Source organism: Amblyraja radiata, chromosome 15 (genome assembly GCF_010909765.2).
Source record: "Amblyraja radiata isolate CabotCenter1 chromosome 15, sAmbRad1.1.pri, whole genome shotgun sequence".
Taxonomy (NCBI): Eukaryota; Metazoa; Chordata; class Chondrichthyes; order Rajiformes; family Rajidae; genus Amblyraja; species Amblyraja radiata.
Genome location: NC_045970.1, coordinates 25,279,243 through 25,297,236, shown reverse-complemented (window position 1 = coordinate 25,297,236; position 17,994 = coordinate 25,279,243). Strand labels below are relative to the sequence as shown.

At 38.6% G+C, this 17,994-nt stretch overlaps 1 protein-coding gene across 2 annotated transcripts in view; it reads right to left on the bottom strand.

The window, feature by feature from the left end:
• Positions 1–512: 512 nt before the first annotated feature.
• tial1 (TIA1 cytotoxic granule associated RNA binding protein like 1) overlaps positions 513–17,994 on the bottom strand; it is a 34,212-nt gene continuing 16,730 nt past the window's right edge. Inside the window, exons 6-13 of one of the 2 annotated variants that reach the window (XM_033033838.1) lie at positions 11,804–12,180; positions 11,278–11,353; positions 6,123–6,231; positions 4,546–4,641; positions 4,363–4,447; positions 2,952–3,075; positions 2,707–2,849; positions 513–2,170 (exon numbers count right to left, since the gene is read on the bottom strand). In XM_033033838.1, coding sequence (XP_032889729.1) covers positions 2,050–2,170; positions 2,707–2,849; positions 2,952–3,075; positions 4,363–4,447; positions 4,546–4,641; positions 6,123–6,231; positions 11,278–11,353; positions 11,804–11,805 — 756 coding nt within the window. In that variant the 5' untranslated portion in view covers positions 11,806–12,180 and the 3' untranslated portion in view covers positions 513–2,049. The remainder of the gene's footprint in view (positions 2,171–2,706; positions 2,850–2,951; positions 3,076–4,362; positions 4,448–4,545; positions 4,642–6,122; positions 6,232–11,277; positions 11,354–11,803; positions 12,181–17,994) is intronic. The other variant, XM_033033837.1, reaches the window with a different exon arrangement.

Sequence of the window (17,994 nt, the reverse complement as noted above, 5' to 3'; positions counted from 1 at the left end):
GCTCTACTTCTAAAAATCCAAACATAAAATAATACTCAACAAAATCAATAGTTCCTAATTCTGTATATTATACTAAATTTACCATTTCCATTCATTCATCTTGCCTTCAAGTATCAAAGAGCGTTTCAATATTTCGCAATGCAAAATAAATTGACCACAACCAAACTGCAATAATACAGCAGCATCACCATCAGCATGAATTGGGTGCTGCATAAGGTAGTCTCTTTTAAAGATACTCAAACCTAAGAGCACCAAGAATAAGTGTTTCTCATTTCTGATGCCAGATGATCCAATGTGCTTTGATGGGACAATTCCATGCTGACAGTCACTTTTTGAAAAAGGTGGCAACGTCTATTCAAATGAAAGTTTAATGATCAGATGAAAGAGATTAAACCCATAAAGTTCCCAATGATTTTTAAAGCAACTTTCATGATTAATGCAGGTTAGACCGTGCAATCATTAAAAGTGGCTAACCCCATATAAGCAAGACAATCTAACTGGACATGATAAAATTGTTTTAAAATCATTTTATTTTTAAATACAGAACAAAGTAATCTAGACACAACATTGTCATTTTCTGCATGTATTCATAATCCACCCATTCCACACCTAACACTCAAATGAACAAGCCTTTTTGTTTACAAAGTGAATCGCACCAACATGCAACCACTCAAAAATATCCTTAAAATTAAGTTTTATAAATGGTACAGATTTTTACACTGCACCAGCAATTAACAAATGGCACATCTTACTGTTAAAATGAAACAGTTGGTTTTGACATGATTTTACATTTTACATTGTTAAGTTTAGACTTAAAACACTCCAGTGCAGACAGCCTGAAGAAAATATTCAACCTTGCGTTAATTTTATGATTCAAAAATCTTAATGGTTTTAACAAAGCACAGCAACAGAATTAAAACTAAAAAAAGCACTGAAACTAATCTATATGTCACTAAGTTGCATGAAGAAATAAAATTTAAGGCTTCAGTTTGAAGTTTACTTTGTATAATTTTACATACCACGTTACTGTAGTAGGGAAGATATATTAACATACTCTTATGAAACAGCCATACACTGCATATTCTGGGCAACTGGCTACATGGGTTCTGTACAAATGAATTACTTTTATCTTTTAATAGCTAATCGAAACAAAGTAGTTAATTGTGAGATCTATACAGGAGGACATGCTTTGAAAATTATCAGTATTAAATGTTCTTTATATAGATATTTACACATGTAACCTACACTCTAAACCCCTTTCCGCAGATGTATGCACGTATGTAGAGTACACCTCTGAAATAACCAAAACAGTGCAAGGGATGCCAGCAGTCCAAATATTGCCAGTGCTCCCTTTTATAGTTTCCTGATGATGTTTAGAGTGTAGTGCAACCCATTATTTTTTTAAATGTTGCTTCCACCAGCGGCTGCTTCTTCCATGCGTTAGATGCTGAAGCTACAGAACCAACTCAAAGCTGAAAGCTGAAATTAAACTTGAGGCACCTTGATCTTTGTCAGTGCACTGGCACTTCCAGATTTAGATATTTTCCAATAAAACAACAGCTAGTCGGTCTGTGGCAATGAGAAATTCACCTTTCTTGTGGTCACTGAATATTAAGCTAGATTTTAGGATACAACGCATTAAAAATCCCTTTATAACAGTATGTAATTAATATTGAGGAATGTTCAAATTAAAAAAGATTGTCAAAAGTCTTGTTGACATTTTCCCACTAACACTGCATTTATTTTTAAATTCAGACAGAAAAGCACTTCATTTTCAAAATAAATTCATCATTCTCGATTACTTCGCTCTTCAAAAACCAATTAACAGATTATATATTCCCACCTCCCCAGACCCTCCCCATCCCAGAGCAAAAAGGAACTGGGAAATACTTCACATCCTCCACCATGAGCTCAGCTGCGATATAATTTTTTAAAATATTCAGCTCTAAAATAAATAGTCTATATTTTGTTCATGGTGTCAGTGAACATTGATGTCATTAGAAAAATCTGGGCTCCTCTTTGCTTGAGGTAAACAGAATGAGTCCCCGCTCACTGTGTCTGGTAACCTGCCATTCCAAAGCCAGCCTGATTAGGTATAACAGCAGTACCCTGTCCTTGGGGTGGCTGAGCACCAAATCCACCTACCCAGGCAGTTGTAGATGGAGGCTGGCTGCAAAGAAAGAAAATATATGTGATTATTTTTGCAACTTAAAATAAAAACATCCGAAAAAGTGCACGAATTGTATAATTATTAAAGTACCTCAAGATGATCGGGTAGGGTGTTGGGTAAACATACCAAACTAATTTTCTCACAAAACCCACAAGATAACATATCCAGCTCTTGCCGAGTAGAGACCTGTTGGGCTGGTGTCGGAGCCTCTAGGTCGAGTCGGGCCGTGGACGGGTCAGGACAGTGCCTCGAGGAGGTCTTGGGCCGGGACAGAGCCTCAGGTGGAGTAGGGCTGAGGACGCCATCAGGCCAAAGTGGACGGGCCGTGCCGCAGAGAACTGCGGGGGACTCAGATGGGATGAATAACTTTGTCAGCGCCTTTGTGGCGACTCTTGTGTACTTGTGTGCAAAAACCAATAATTTCATGGTGCCTAATGAGGTACGTGACAAAGTGACATCATCAATTTTATATGCCTAGTTCTCCACAAATGCGAAAATGTTAATTGACCTTAAACTTTGTTCAGTACATTACTTACTCTACTCCAAATCCTTGTTGATTCCATGTTTGGCCATACATTCCGTAAGGGGGCACTTGCCAACCATTGGCTACATACTGGCCATATTGCTGGGCATTGCCATACCACTGGCCCCACTGACCCCAGGGCTGAGCAAATTCCATCTGAATAAAAACAATAATTGTACTAGATATTAGAGCTTATGCTCACCATTAAAAGTCAGAGGTTCTCCTTGGTTGCAAAAGATATCCCACACATCACATTACCTGTTGATACTTGTTGGTAGTATCAGTAGTTTCTTTACCCCAATAGCATTTAACTACGTGGCCTTCAATAGTAGTTCCATTGACCGACACAATAGCATGAGCAGCACTATCATGTGTGCCAAACCTACAATAACAAAAATATTAGTTATATATGTGCCTGAATAAACATGTATATATGCTCGAACCTCTGACAATCTAGGAGCTTACAAAATCTGCAATATTTAGCTGGCAGGAACCCCAGGTTTATGTGCCAAGTTACATCTGGAAACATTTGCTGCTGTTTATCAACATGAGGACCAAAGTTGTGCCAATGAAAGTCAAAGAAGCCATTATGAGACTGAGAAACAAGCATAAAACTGTTAGGCTTAACAAAATCAATTGTTTGGAACATCATTAAGAAGAAAGAGAGCACCGGTGAGCTTACTAATCGCAAAGTGACTGGCAGGCCAAGGAAGACGTCCACAGCTGATGACAGAAGAATTCTTTCTATAATAAAGAAAAATCCCCAAACACCTGTCCAACAGATCAGAAACACTTTTCAGGAGTCAGGTGTGGATTTGGCAATGACCACTGTCCACAGAAGAGTTCATGAACAGAAATATAGAGGCTACACTGCAAGATGCAAACCACTGGTTAGCCGCAAAAGTAGGATGGCCAGGTTACAATTTGCCAAGAAGCACTTAAAAGAGCAACAACAGATCTGGAAAAAGGTCTTGTGAACAGATGAGATGAAGATTAACTTGTATCAGAGTGATGGCAAGAACAAAGTATGGAGGAGAGATGGAACTGCCCAAGATCCAAAGCATACCACCTCATCTGTGAAACACGGTGGTGGGGGTGTTATGGCCTAGGCATGTATGGCGCTGAAGGTACTGGCTCATTTATCTTCATTGATGGTACAACTGCTGATGGCAGTAGCATGATGAATTCTGAAGCGCAGAGACACATCCTATCTGCTCAAGTTCAAACAAATTCCTCAAAACTCATTGGCCTGCGGTTCATTCTACAGCAAGACAATGATCCCAAACATACTGCTAAAGCACCAAGGGAGTTTTTCAAAGCTAAAAAATAGGTGCAGGAGTAGGCCATTCGATAGCCATGGCCATTACTGATCCTTTACTGAAGTGAATGCAGTCTGAAGGAAAAAGTCCTAAAATTAAGTGGTCTGAATTGGAAACTTTAAAAAAATAGCAACAATGCAAACTAAAATTTTTTCCAAAATGCATGGTCAATCAAGATATAACTGGAGATAATGTTGTGACTTATTGATAAGGATTGAAAAGGGAAAAAAATATTAACTAGCAGCAATGAAAAAAATGCAGGTTTTACAACTTCTGCTTAAACACATTAAACAATGTTTTAACTTGTTGTACATTACAGCTATAATTTAGATAAAACAAACGAAGCCTACCTGACAAAGGAATATCCTTTCTCAGGAAAAACTCTGATTTCCATAATTTGTCCAAATGGAGAGAAAGTCTGACGCATAAGCTGTTCTAAAAGTGAAAGATTGTAAAAAGCAGAGTAATATTAATATCTACATATTTTAGAAGACGGGTCTGGTTGCCAAATATTTATTCAACATGGCCCATACCTGTTAGACCTGATGATATACCTCCACAGTAAACCGTACAATTTGAAGGACTGGATTGACCAACTACTTCTTCAAATCTTAGTTGCTTAGAACCATCTAAAAGAAAAGAAAAACATGTGCCCATATATTAGAAGCAATAACAAGGAACTAATATGAACCATAATCAATGTGGCTTATTTACAAATTGTTCTGACCACTGATCAGAAAATCAACTACACAAATGCTGATCAAACCAGAGGCTGGGCATCTTGCATCAAGTGCCTCTACATAATACCCAAAGCCCTCCCAACATTTATAATGAGTGTGCTGTGCAGTTTGACTATAAAACACCAGGCAAGAGCAAAGCCAAAACACAGTGAAATGGAAAATTCAAATAATACAATAGTCCACAAAGTGCCCATCTGTTGCTCAATTAATTGTGGTGATTCTTTCCACAATGTGTTCAATGTGCTATCTCTCAGTCACTTAAAAGTGGCGATATTATCTCGACATCAATGAAAAACAGCCCTGCAACTTCCTCTTGCTTTGCCCCCAATTCTTGCATTCAATTTGTACGTTGATGTCCACAGAGGCCGTTTTCTTCCACCCATGAGAAACCAGCTTACAATACCAAGCACTGTTTTAATATTATTTAAAAACTCAGTCTGTTTGTTTCATGATAACAGACAGCATCATTGCAAATCAGCATTGCATCTTCCTTAAATATGGAGCCACATTTTTTACCCACATTGTAAACTTATTTTTCCACTTTCACCATGCGTTACTACAGTTTGACCATGTCCTTAAAAAAACACGCCAGCCTTCTCTGACCATCACTGTCTTAAATCCACGCTGCTTGCTGCCCGTCTCTCAACATTTTATAATTTCTTCTAAAGATTTGTAAATGTCCTTTACCTTCACACAGGACAATGTGAAAGGTGATTAGTGAAAGGCCTGGATAGAGTGGATGTGGAGAGTATGTTTCCACTGGTGGGAGAGTCTAGGACCTGAGGTCATAGCCTCAGAATTAAAGGATGTTCCTTTAGGAAGGAGATGGAGGAATTTCTTTAGTCAGAGGGTGGTGAATCTATGGAATTCATTGTCACAGAAGGCTGTGAAAGCCAAGTCAATGGATATTTTTACAGCAGGAATAAGTAGGTTCTTGATTAGTATGGGTGGCAGGGGTTATGGGGAGAAGGCAGGGGAATGGGGTTCAGAGGGAAAGATAGATCATCCATGATTAAATGGCAGAGTAGACTTGATGGGCTGAATGGCCTAATTCTGCTCCTATCACATGAATTTACATAACTACATAACTGTTTTTTAGAAGATAGGTATTCAAATGACCACTATATTCTTTGGGCATTCTAAAAATGATCTGAACTGGATATTTCATAACTGTACACTAAATGTGAGAGTTTTGTGAAAATGGTTGCAAATAGTTAACAAATGGTAAAATAAAATAATTAAAATTAGCTGCCTGCAAATTCATTATATATATTGTTTTGAGAGTTTATTTCATGGAAAAACACCTCAGTTTAATATAAAATTCTGCTTAATTTAAAAGCTATCCACATAATATAGATTGAGAAACCTACTCTCTGGTGCACTTTTTGGAGCTGGTGGTTTACGTGTTGCCCAGTTTGTTCGAATTTGCCGGCCTCCCAGCCACTGTCCTCCCATGTGGACGATCGCATTTTCCGCATCCTGTGAAGGGTAAAAAAAAGTTGTGATATTTAAATTAAATTCGATGCCATTAAATAATTATTTAAGAGTCACTAAGCTCAATAATGCAGGAGACAATACATCAGTGCAAAGTCGTCAAAATCTTAAAGTGATGGGGGCGTGGGTGATTAGATTAACATGTGGCACTGCCCCAGTTGCTGAAGTCAGGTAGGACAGTTGCTGCCACTACCCTCAATCATGCAATGCCTTTCAAACATCAGACCAAATCACAAGCTTGTTCTGAATGACACAGATGCCACATTAGCTTTGCAGTGACCCCAATTAAGCAAGTTTAAGATAAGGACTAATCATCTCTGACATTTAGCTTTCTGGATTTTAATTTCAATCGCAGGTTATCAAGGCTACATTAAAAGTGTAAGAACTCCATATTAGCTATATTTGATCCGATGCTATGCAATGCAAAAAATGGCCCGTTTCTCAGTTCTCCATCTCCTGTGCTACAACAAGGTTTTTCACACATTTGCCTCTTTCTTTGCCTCAGATATCTTTTACACAGAGAGTGGTGAATCTGTGAAATTCTCTGCCACAGAAGGTAGTTGAGGCCAGTTCATTGGCTATATTTAAGAGGGAGTTAGATGTGGCCCTTGTGGCTAAAGGGATCAGGGGGTATGGAGAGAAGGCAGGGATGGGATACTGAGTTGGATGAACAGCCATGATCATTTCGAATGGCGGTGCAGGCTCGAAGGGCCGAATGGCCTACTCCTGCAACTATTTTCTATGTTTCTATGTTTTATCTTCTCAGACCCATTGCTTTCCATCTATTGACAGAGCCCTTGACCACATCTCATCTATTCTGCCACACCTGTGCTCTATCTACCGTTTGGACAGATCTTCTCTGATCCTCACCATCCACCCTAACAGTCTCCACGGTCAATTTCACAATTTAACAGAACTCCACACCAGCTACATTTTCACCTTTGCTATCAGCTTATTAAGGAAACTACTCCATTTGCGGCTTCCAGGTATGTTCTTATGTGCCCAACACTTACATCTGGCGGGGCCCTTCTACGCTCATCCCTGAATTTCTGCTGCTGTTCAACAATGCTTAATGTATGCCTCGTTCTGAAGGGCTATATTAGTTTTTACAGGGTTCGTACACATGGAACAGCTATAAATTCAAGGACTTTTCAATTACTTTCTAGGTCCAAAAATCCAATTTTCAAGGACTAAAGTCCAGCAAACATTGATGGTTTATCGGAGACTTGTATATAAATTGCTTGGTATTGGATGATTTGATTCTGTACCAAATAAAAGTAAGAAGGTTGGCTGGTCATCATCTGAGATACGATTGAAAATCAAATTTTTTGCACACCTCTGGTACAAACAACACAGCAGAAAAATCAACTTTCAGCACAGTTCCTTTGAAGTTATGAACCATTGATATAGCCATATTATAGCCAAATGCCCATTGGAATTTGGAGTTGAATTTCTGTTGTGTTACTTGTGTGCTCTGATGTACAGACACTGATTTTCAGTGAAATCTGAGAAGGTGATCAGTCAGTCCCACACGCTCCCACACATACCCACTCCGTCGACCCTCGCCTTTCCACCAGCCACCAGCGGGCCAGAGCAGTCACCTCACCAGAGTTCCAGGCACCAGGCCCACAACCTCCACGATGCAGACAGCACGTGGTCTGACTCGGCTGGGTCCTAGCGCTCCTCCCCTCCTACAGGGAATGTCGTTGGCAAACATATCTAACAATGTTTCCCGACTTTTAATAAAAATACGCATTATAAACTTGATGAAAAAACACATTACTCTGCATGAATTAATACTTTTATCATAAAAAGTGAATTTCAGGACTTAAGGACCTATGATAAATCCAAGGACTTTCAAGGTCTTGAGTTTAAAATTCCAGGACTTAAGGACCGTACGAGCCCTGTTTTTAGCTTGTTGTGCTCATCACTACATTGTCATAAAAGACCACATTGTGGCTCTTTGATTTACAAGGGCAATCTTTCCATCTTCATGGTTCGGCATGACAACCAAGCTAAAATACCACTTCAGAATGAGGCATTGAACAGCTGCAGAAATGGCAGCCTGAATTTGTAACCATGTAGCCTGGCATATGCTCAGTACCATACAATTAAATCAGAAAAATAACCACGTTCAGTGATGAGTGTAGAAGGGCCTGCCAGACGCAACATTAAGCATACCTTGAAAGATATGGTGCCAATATAGTGATGGTTCAACAAACAACTACAACATGCAATAAAACTCAACAATCCCACAACCAATAGATCTGATAAAAGCTTTGCAGTCCTGTCACATTTTGTCATAAATCACTGCAGACAATAGTGAAGAGGAACCTCAGCAATGCAAGTGACTATTTGAGTGCTAAAGAGTCTCTGACTTAATTAACCAGGGTTCTTTGGATCCTACAATCAAGACGACATCCTTATGATAGTCTTGCTACTGGTGAGGATATTGGTGCCGACTGCATAATGCTCAATTATATTTGCAATTTCCCACTACATAGAATCAAGTTAACAGGTTAGCATGGCCTAATCAGCAGCAATTAATATTTGCGTAACAAAAATGCCAAGCAAAGACCATACCAAATACGAAAACGTAGCCAGCTTTGCTTGAGATTTAGTGGCATAATCATAAGGCACACCAGCATATACACCCTGGAGAGAATACCGGATCAGACTGGAACTCAATGGAAACAGCCACATAAATATTATGGCTCCTACAAGTAAATCACCAGCCGACCCAAAAACCTCTTTCTACCATTTAACAGGCACAAATGCAATTCCAGCAGGTGCAACACAAGAAGATTGATCCCTTTGAGACCAAAATATTCCACTTGATCAACATCAGATTCACCACCCTAAACATTCATGCCCTTCATCACTGCGGCGGCAACGTATAACATCTGTAAAATCCATTCTAGTTACTCATGTATCCTAATCCAATGAGCCCACCTGTGATGCATTTGGACAAAAAACATCCTACCCTGATGCATTACAACTTCGAAAGGCAATTGTTCTGTTCAAGACTGCAAGAAATTGCAGAGAGTTGTGAACACAGCCTTCATCACAAAATAACCCCTCCTCCCCTAATCACCCCCACCTATACTTCATTTTGTAGCAGGAAAGCAGTCAACATGAGGAACATCCACTCCGCTCATTATCTCTTCTCCCTTATCCCATCAGGCAGAAGATATAAACGGATTAAAGCACATAGCAAATTCAAGAATCAACTTCTTTGCTCCTGTTATAAGGCTGCTGAGTGTGCCTCATAGGCTTGGGATGAATTCATGCTCTTTCAATCTACTTTGTTGTGGTCCTTGCACTTTTTATTGCACTCTCTGTAGCTGTAAAACTATATTCGACATGCTATTTATTTTCTCTTTTGCACTTGTGTGGTATGATTTGCCTGGATAACACAAATATTTTTTTCACTGTACCTCAATACAATTAATAAACCATTATTTTCAACACTTGCGACCATGAGTACTAGAGCAGCAGATACATGGAAATACCACCTGCATGTACCCCAAATAAAACATTAGACTGCCTTGGAAATATTGTTGTTCCAAGTGCTGCATTAAACCTTGTATCAAATAACAGTGTAACAGTACCTTCAGCAGAGGGAGCAGAACATGACAGTGGCCAACTACCATCTTAAAAGTTTGGAGTGAGCAATATAGGCCTTGTCAAAAGTGTCGCCATTTTGAAAAATTGCTAAATAGAAATCAATGGAAATACAAGAGACTGCAGATGTTGGAATCTGGAGGATTAATATTCTTTTGGGCAAACTCAGCAAATTAGACGGGGGGGCAAATAGAAGAGCATGTTTGAAGGACAGATGGGAGAGTAGGTTACTGAAATTGGGAGAATTCAATATGAATGCTGTCAGGCTATAGACTAATGGGTGGAATACAAGTTACTATTCCTCTAGTTTGCTATTAGCCTCACCCTGACAGTGGAGAAGGCAGGATAGACAGCTCAGCATTGGAATGGAAAAGGAATGAAAATGGGTTGCAAAAGAGAGCTCCAGATAGATAGCACTCCATGGAATAGCAAAGTTGGAGAAGGTATGAGGGGATATTTGCCTCACTAGTCAAAGGCTGTTTAGGCTCCTGGGTGGTGGTGAGGTGTAGGGACTGGTTTTACACCACCTATAAATAAAAATCACCATAAATTAAAATATTACAAGCCAATGTATGAAGTAGGGATTGATTGTGAAGAATTATTCCATACTGCCAAATTTATGCTTTAGAGGATGGACATATTCAATAGCTTGATTTCATAATTATCTGTTTTGGATATGGGACGAGAACCTCGAAGCTTCTGCTTTTTTCGAGTTTGAATGCTGTGAAACAATGTATTTGATACTTTACAACGAGTCAGGCCTACAAAATTAATGATTCACAGACTAAATCCTATTACTGCAACGTAGTAAGGAAACATTCATTCGTAATATAAAGAAACATCAGAAAAGATAGCAAAGTAGAGGTTTATGAAGGGAAGGTGTAGAAACAAATAAGTTTACGGTGAAGGGGAAATGTTTTTAACAGGAATCTAAGGGGTAACCTTTTCACACAAAGGGTGGTGGGTGTACAGAACAAGCTGCCACAGGAGGTAGATGAGGCTGGGACTATCCCAACATAACAGAACAGTTAGCCAGGTACATGGATAGGACAGGTATGGAGGTATATGGACCAAACGCAGGCTGGTGGGCCTAGTGTAGCTGGACATGTTAGCCAGTGTGCACAAGTTGGGCCAATTTACATAATGTATCATTCTATGACTGACTAAATAGCTTAATTCTAGACAATGCACCACCTAAAACTGGACAATTCCTGCTTGAAACAAAGGTTGGGACAGAATGGGTTTAATCCAGATATGTGATGAAATGGGAGGAAATCATTGAATGCATAACATAATTGCCTATAATTTTTGGTCTATTTCCAGTGAAGACTGCATGCTTAAAACTTGAGCGAACCTGTATCAAAATGTGGTTTAATTACATTCAATTTATTTCTTGCAAGAACGTACCAGTTTACTGTAGAATGACACAAATCCATAGCCTTTGGATTTACCCGTTGCCAGATCTTTTACAACGCGAGCATCCCTGTGAAAATAGATACAAGTTAATGAGTAAAATAGGTAAAACACCCTTGAACAAAATAAAAAGGAACCACACACTGTATTGTCAGCACGTCTTTTTTGAAACAAAAAGGGATTATTATAATCCCACCATAACATAATTAATTGTTCTATCCTTTTGTTATAACTTAACTTTCCATGTAGCAATAAATAGCAAACATGCAAACTCTGGTATCCTGAGCTTGGTTTCACCTATTATATTGAACTGGAAACCATGAACTGAATAGTTTTTAAAAACACAGACCTTCACTGCCACTAAACTGAGAAAGTCTTCAGTACAAATACAAGTTTCCAATTTTCCTTAACCATGCATTTCTATATAGACCCTTTAAAATGCGTGTTCTACCTAGCCACACAGATAATTGAAATATAAAAATTCAGAAAAGAGAAAAAAAATAGGAATTAAAAGGCATACATCGCCTGTTAACTGAATTCTTTATTTTTCGTGGTATGGTCAATTCTCTACCCTCTTTTTGGACTGTGGGCAGCTGTAAATTTTGAAAAATTGAGACTTTCAGAAATTTAGAAAATGAATATGAAACTAAAACAATACTAAGCACACCAGTACGAACAACATTTACATAGGATTCGTAAGCACGTCAATAGGATTGGGAATACGAAATTCGCACTATATAGAGCACATTAAAATGTTAACAATCAAGTCTAATAAATTTATAAAAAAGAGAATAAATAGAAATGAGAAAAAAAAACTACAACTGAGTTAATGAACTTCCAGTGTGCACAGTTCCTTGCAGTTAGCCATGGGGATCCTGTCCATTCTTAACAGCAATTCTGTAAAATAACCAGAATGCTATTACTTTTAATTATGACTTGGAACTACAAAAAATCTGCACATTACTCCAGCATTTTCTGTAGCCGGTGTACAAGCAGTCTTACAATTGTTCTTCTGTTGAAATTTAAACGAACTTATTTACTAGTATTTAGATAAATGAGGTAGATGAGAAGTACAAAAGCAATACATGCTGGACCAAAGCCATTGCAATGCAAATAGCCAACAGTGACGTAAAGGGTACTCAATAAGAGTGCAGGCATAAGTGCAAACAAGCAGAGTATTTCAAGAAAAGTATTAATCGATGGCTTTAAATATATTTTACAATGTAACAGGTACTGAGCCTCATTTTAATAATTAAGGAGCCAGGAAACAGCAAGCATAAAAGGATGATGCAATGGCCCTGACATGCACTTGGAAATATTTCTGAAGTCTGCCAGCAGCATCTATTGGTAGGAAACTGATACTACATGTTAACATATTGCCCAATTACAAATGCCTGCTGCTTTAGCTATTGGTGCATGATGGGAAAAATGGCATTCACATCATAAAACAGTGAGTTTTTTTAATAGCCATTTGTTGTGATGAAGATACAATTTGTTGCCAAATCAGCACAAATTGCTGGAAAAACCTACGTCCAATTGGCATCAAAGGTGAGATCTCGCCGTCAATCTCCCCATGCATATAAAGCAAGTTGTTGGACTTGTTCCCTAGAAATTAGGACTTTGTTAAAGGGGCAACTAGTGCTACTCAACTACAGAGGAATAGAAAGGGATCAAAACCAATGGCCCATCTTATTAGTTACTTCATTCTACAATATTTTTCCTCAACTACCTTCCTATCAAATCTAATTCTTAAATTTTTAAGAAGGAACTGCAGATACTGGAAAAATCAAGACATAAAATGCTGGAGAAACTCAGCGGGTGAGGCGCATATATGGAGAAAAGGGGTCTGAAGGGGTCCTTTTCTCCATAGATGCTGCCTCACCCGCTGAGTTTCTCCAGCATTTTTTGTCTACTTTTAATTCTTAAATGTACCCTTTTTCTTCATTACCTATTCCCCAATTTCCCGTTCTGATCCCCACTTGCCTGCTTTCACCAAGTTCCCATGTGCTCCATTACCAATTTACACTGCATAAAAACTGTGGAGCTGAAAGGCAGAGAAACTAATCTAATTCTGCACTTAAGAAATGACTTTGGAAAAAGGTTCATTACCCCCCACTCTTTCACAGGCTTCTATTTCACTTCTTCTTAAAAAAGACAAGGATCCGACTCAATGTGGATCATACCGCCCCATCTCACTTTTGAATGTAGATGTAAAAATTTTGGCGAAGGCGCTGGCTTGCCGTTTAGAATGCCAACTTCACAAAATAATCTCAGAAGATCAAACAGGTTTCAATAAAATTCGTCATTCCTTTTCTAATATCCGCCGATTGGCCAGTGTGGTCTATTCGCCCAGTGCTTCTCCGCGCCCAGAGGCTGTTATCTCTTTGGACGCGGAGAAGGCATTCGATCGAGTGGAGTGGCCATATTTGTTCAGAGTCTTGGAGAGATTTGGATTTGGCAAAATATTTGTAGCCTGGGTTAAGCTATTATATCATTCACCCTTAGCATGTGTACAGACAAATTATTTGCGATCTGATTATTTTCAATTAACACGTGGCACTCGTCAAGGCTGCCCATTGTCTCCGCTTCTTTTTGCGATTGCAATTGAGCCCCTCTCTATTACACTTAGGTCAACTACATTATTCCAGGGCATTAGGAGAGGAAACAGGGAACATCGTGTGTCTCTATATGCCGACGACCTTCTTCTTTATGTGAGTGTCCCTACAGCCAGTGGCCCTGCAATTGTGTCCTTGTTGGATCAGTTCGGGACTTTTTCCGGCTATAAACTAAACCTCCAAAAAAGCAAATGCTTTCCCATCAACCTAGCCCTACAGATCCAACAGGAAACCCTGCCCTTTCCCATATCTCAAGAAGGTTTTGTATATTTAGGAATACACATCACCCGCTTTTTCACATCCCTGTTTGCAGCTAACTACATGCCTCAAGTTAGCCAAATGAAGGCTGACTTTGAGAGATGGCGTAGTCTGCCACTCACTATGGCTGGGAGAGTGCAGTCAGTGAAGATGACTGTACTTCCCAGATTTCTTTACTTGTTCCAATGTTTGACTGTTTTCCTACCCAAGTCATTTTTTAACTCAGTTAACCAATCTATAACCTCCTTTATATGGGGTAACAAGGTTCCAAGGGTCAATAAGTGCACTCTCCAAAGAGGTCGTGAAGTAGGTGGACTGGGCCTTCCTAGCTTTATTAATTATTACTGGGCATCCAATATCCAAAAGATATTATTCTGGCTCCACCGACCAGATACAGACTGGTGTCTGCTTGAATCACAATCATGTTACTCCTCGTCTCTCTCAGCTTTAGTATATTCCTCCCTGCCATTGAAACCCTCTAGATTTACATCCAACCCTGTCGTACTATCCACCATCAAAATTTTTAACCAATTTCGTTGCCATTATAAGCTTACATCAGCTTCAGTTCTGGGTCCCATTCATAGTAACCATTTATTCCCCCCCCCCTCTACACTTGACTCAACCTTTCGACAGTGGGGTTTGAATGGTCTTATGTGCATTAAGGATTTATACACTAACAACATATTTGATAGTTTCGACTACCTACACAAAAAACATGGCCTCCCACATAATCATTTCTTTAAATATCTTCAGGTTCGCCACTTTGTCATGAAAAAAGTTCCTTCTTTTCCTGATCTCCCTCCTGTCACAGTGTTGGATAAACTCACTCTTACCTTTGCAAATAAAGGACTGATCTCTGCAGTATATTCTCAATTGATGTATTTAGGAGATCAAAACCTGAACAAAGTTAAAGCTAGGTGGGAGGATGACCTTGGTATGGATCTGTCTGAGGAATGCTGGACAGAAGCGCTGAAAAAAGTCCACTCCTCGTCATCATGTGCTAGATTGGGGCTCATACAATTTAAAGTTTTACACAGGGTTCATTCAAGCAAAGCCAGGCTTGCTAACATATATCCAGGGACGGACGCTGGCTGTGACAGGTGCTCGTTCTCTCCAGCCAATCTAGCTCATGCATTCTGGTCTTGCCCCAAACTTGTTAACTACTGGGCAGTGGTTTTTAAAACCACCAGTGAAGTCCTTGGGATGACAGTGAGACCGTGCCCTCTTGTAGCTGTATTTGGTGTAACAGATAAAACCTTGGGTTTAAATACAACCCAGACTGATATCATTACATTTACATCACTTTTGGCCCGTAGGAGAATCTTGCTGGTCTGGAAATCTACCACTCCTCCATCTGCCACTGCTTGGCTGGAAGACGTCATGTTTTTTTTTACGGTTAGAAAAGATTAAATTCACATTGAGGGGGTCTGTGAAAAAGTTTTATTTGAAATGGGAACCCTTTTTTATCATACTTTGAGGGTCTAAAGGAACTACCTATTGACTGAGGGCACTTGACAGTAAGTGGGGATCCGCCTTTATTCTGTTTTGTTACTTTATTATTGTTAAAAAGTGCATTTCATTTTGTGATATATTTGGATTGTGAAAAAATAAGCTGCCAAGGGGTGTTTAGGGAGGGTGGGTTAGGGTTATTTTGTTTATATTATGATTATTATTTATAAAAAACAAAATGGAGGAAAATATAATGCCATACATCAGATATACTGTGAATTTTTATTTTTTTCCCCCCTCCAATAAATAACTATTAATTTTTTTTTTTTAAATGACTTGCAACAGCTAATTCTGGGCCACTTTCACTATCCCAGAATATAATTTAAATTACAGCATTTGCTTTAAAATGCATACAAATGTGAAAGATGACCCAATTAACCTGTTCACTGCCAAATGTTTATTCCTCACTATTGACCATAACCCAAGTATACTCGGGGATTGTACTGAACAGGTGAAAGGAAAGATTGGAAGCTTAATTTGGTAGTGTAAGGCAGAATTAATATCAAAATGTTTTGAAAATTTAAATATTGAACCATATCATGAAAACCTCACTTCAGGGCTCTAGACTTTGCAGGACAGCATTTTGGCTGCAAAACCGGATTTTATGACTAGTATGGAAACCATCAGCAAGGTATGGAAACCATGACCAGCAGTCAGAACGGATGAACAACCCCAAGAAATTCTAAACTTACCAACACTGGTCCGTGAATAATGATTTCTATTGAACTGGACTAGCTGAATTTTGGCCCTAACCAAATCTTCATTCATTATCAATTGAATCCAGATCACCCTTGCATAAATTTTGGCATAACCAAGAATGCTCTATATCACCTGGTCCTTCTAAACGGTCAATTTTTCAATACTTTAGGAGACAATGCATTTAACGCAAGTAAATTGTTTTGACAAAATTCTATCATTTTAAATTGTAAACATTTTACAAAAATGTCCCAACAACTGAACGCAAAGAATGTTATAGGAAATAGAAAATAAAATAACGCAAACTGTTCACATAGTGAACAAAAGTTAGTTAATAGGTACGTGTTTAAAAAAATTAACATAGCCGCCATCTTAGGCCTGAATATCTAGCCCTTTCAATTTGCTGCACCATGTAGCATTGTACCAGTATCATTTTGTGATATCGAGGTGCAAATTGTGGCTATTAGGACAAACGCTAACTGAACACCATAGTCAGAGACAGCTCAATTTCCACCCAGCCAATGAAAATGTATCCAAAACTATGTTCATCAACAACTAACCACTGAATTAACTACTATAAGTGCCAATGTTACTTCCATTACAAAACAGGAACCACAAAAAAGCGTGGAATTTACAATTATTTTGCTTTCCAATATTCCAACACCAATTGCCGTTACTGTAAAATTACATTCAGATCCCAGTACTGTGCCTTAAACCAAACATATTCTGTACACCAGCAGCTCACCAGAGTAAGATAAATAGCTTGCACTTAACTTCCTTATGCAAGCACAAATGTTGATTTTAATATAACGATAAACCAAAATTTTGCAATCTTTAATTATAACTCGAGAACCTACAAAATGTCATCAGAAATGCTACACAGTATGTCAAATCAAATATTGTACAAATTTACTTACGACAATTGACACACTTAATTAAATTCAACAAAATTCCGCTAAAAATACACAGAAACAAAACAAGCACTCTGCACATAAGGACAGTCTTTATACTAATTAACTTATCCAAAAAAATGTGCAGCGCAACTTAACTGCATATCTTGAAATTATGCAGCAAACACTATTTCAAACCCTTGGCCATTACATACACATGCACACACTCACTTCAGAAACGATGTTATATGTAGGGTCTTGTATATGCAGTGCCCTCTATAATGTTAGGGTCAAAGACCCATCATTTATTTATTTGACTCAGTACTCCACAATTTGAGATTTGTAATAGGAAAAAAAATATCACGTGGTTAAACTGCACATTGTCAGATTTTATTAAAGGCTATTTTTATACATTTTGGTTTCACCATGTAGAAATTACAACTGTATTTATACGTAGTCCCATTTCAGGACACAATGTTTGGGACACATGGTTTCACAGACATTTTTAATTATTCAGGTATTTAATTGCTCCTTAATGCAGGTATAAGAGAACTCTCAGCACCTCGTCTTTACTCCAGCCTTTCCATCAACTTTGGAGACTTTTACTGTTGTTTATCAACATGAGGACCAAAGTTGTGCCAATGAAAGTCTAAGCCATTATGAGACTGAGAAATAAGAATAAAACTGTTAGAGACATCAGCCAAACCTTAGCCATACCAAAATCAACTGTTTGGGACATCATT